Genomic DNA, 1,277 nt, shown 5'->3' on the forward strand with positions numbered 1-1,277 from the left:
AGCGGTTAAAAGAGCATATGACCGATCGAAGAAACACATGAACAACTCCACCAGAGACTTGGAAGTTCTGAAGGCCTGGAAGTTACCGGTCAAGCTAAGGAGGGCTCCACGCATCCTTGAATGCTATTGGGTAGCACCTCCCAGTACCATGATAAAAGTGAACGCTGATGGTTGTTCATGAGGAAATCCCAGAATTTCAAGTTGGGGCACGCTTCTTCGAGACAGTACCAACAATGTTATTGGTGTATATATAAGAGGCATGGGTATTGCCACAAACTTTATAGCGGAGAGTTTTGCGATAGTGGAGGGCATCTCAAAAGCGGTGGAACTGGGATGGAAACATATCTGGGTGGAATCTGACTCTACTACGGCAGTGAAATCTTTTCAGAATGATCAGGTACATTGGCAAATTCGTGCAGCTTGGGACAAAGTGAAAGGGCTAGCGGACTGGATCATTGTGACTAACACTTGGCGTGAGGTTAATTTTGGTGGGGACATTTGTTCCAAAGAAGCAACTCACTTGGCAAAGGGAGAGAAGAAGTGGTGGGATGGTAAGCCTGCATTCGTGCATAGAATTGAGGATATGAACACCACGTACTATAGATTTGTAAAATGAGCTTTGAGATAGTGATTTACTATCAATCCTATCTATTCTTTGTACTTCAAAAAATTTCTTATTAATACAATTACCCTTAGCAAAAAAAAAAGAGATGAAAAATTGAGTTGAATGAAAACATTAATTAAGAACTTGCAAAGCACAGAGAGCTTGATTAAAACTTGGAATGAAGAACTTGATAAACAACTTTAGATTTAAGAACTTGATAAACAACAAATGAAATAAAGCAAATAAAAGACTTGAAAATAAAGGACTTGAATTAAAATTCTACACTACTCCTAATCACCATAAATTAATTCTAGGTGCCTCTCTCTCTTCTCACTTTTTGGTTTATATACTCCACCTTTTACAATTTACAAATTTGCCCTCCTCCTTTGGATTCAAACCACCTCATGAGTTTGCTTTATGCTTTTTCCTAGATGCAAGACACCTCATGAGTTGCTTTTTTCCTTTATGATTTATGCTTTTTACTTTTGGTTTTCTTTTTGAGCATGCTTTGGTTAAGCAAGACTACTTTTGAGAAAATGCTATAATCTTCAGTTTTTTGGGTTTGAGTCACTGACTGTTGACTGTTGACTTTGACTTTTCCGTAATTCCTCATATAAGCTCGAGTTTTCCTAATTAAGCAGCGTTAATAGAGCTTCTTTTGGCACTAAAGTGC

General features: G+C 38.1%; 1 protein-coding gene across 1 annotated transcript; it reads left to right on the forward strand.

Moving 5' to 3' along the window:
• The first annotated feature begins 259 nt into the window (after positions 1 to 259).
• On the forward strand, positions 260 to 616 carry LOC147509834 (uncharacterized). The gene has a single exon (XM_086597929.1). The coding sequence runs from the start codon at positions 260 to 262 to the stop codon at positions 614 to 616; it is 357 nt and encodes a 118-aa protein (XP_086454055.1).
• Positions 617 to 1,277: the final 661 nt, after the last annotated feature.

This window comes from Coptis chinensis, chromosome 3 (genome assembly GCF_015680905.1).
Source record: "Coptis chinensis isolate HL-2020 chromosome 3, ASM1568090v1, whole genome shotgun sequence".
Taxonomy (NCBI): domain Eukaryota; kingdom Viridiplantae; phylum Streptophyta; class Magnoliopsida; order Ranunculales; family Ranunculaceae; genus Coptis; species Coptis chinensis.

Excerpts from the sequence above, each read along its gene's own strand:
- LOC147509834 (XM_086597929.1), top strand. The coding sequence starts at position 260 with ATGGGTATTGCCACAAACTTTATAGCGGAGAGTTTTGCGATAGTGGAG.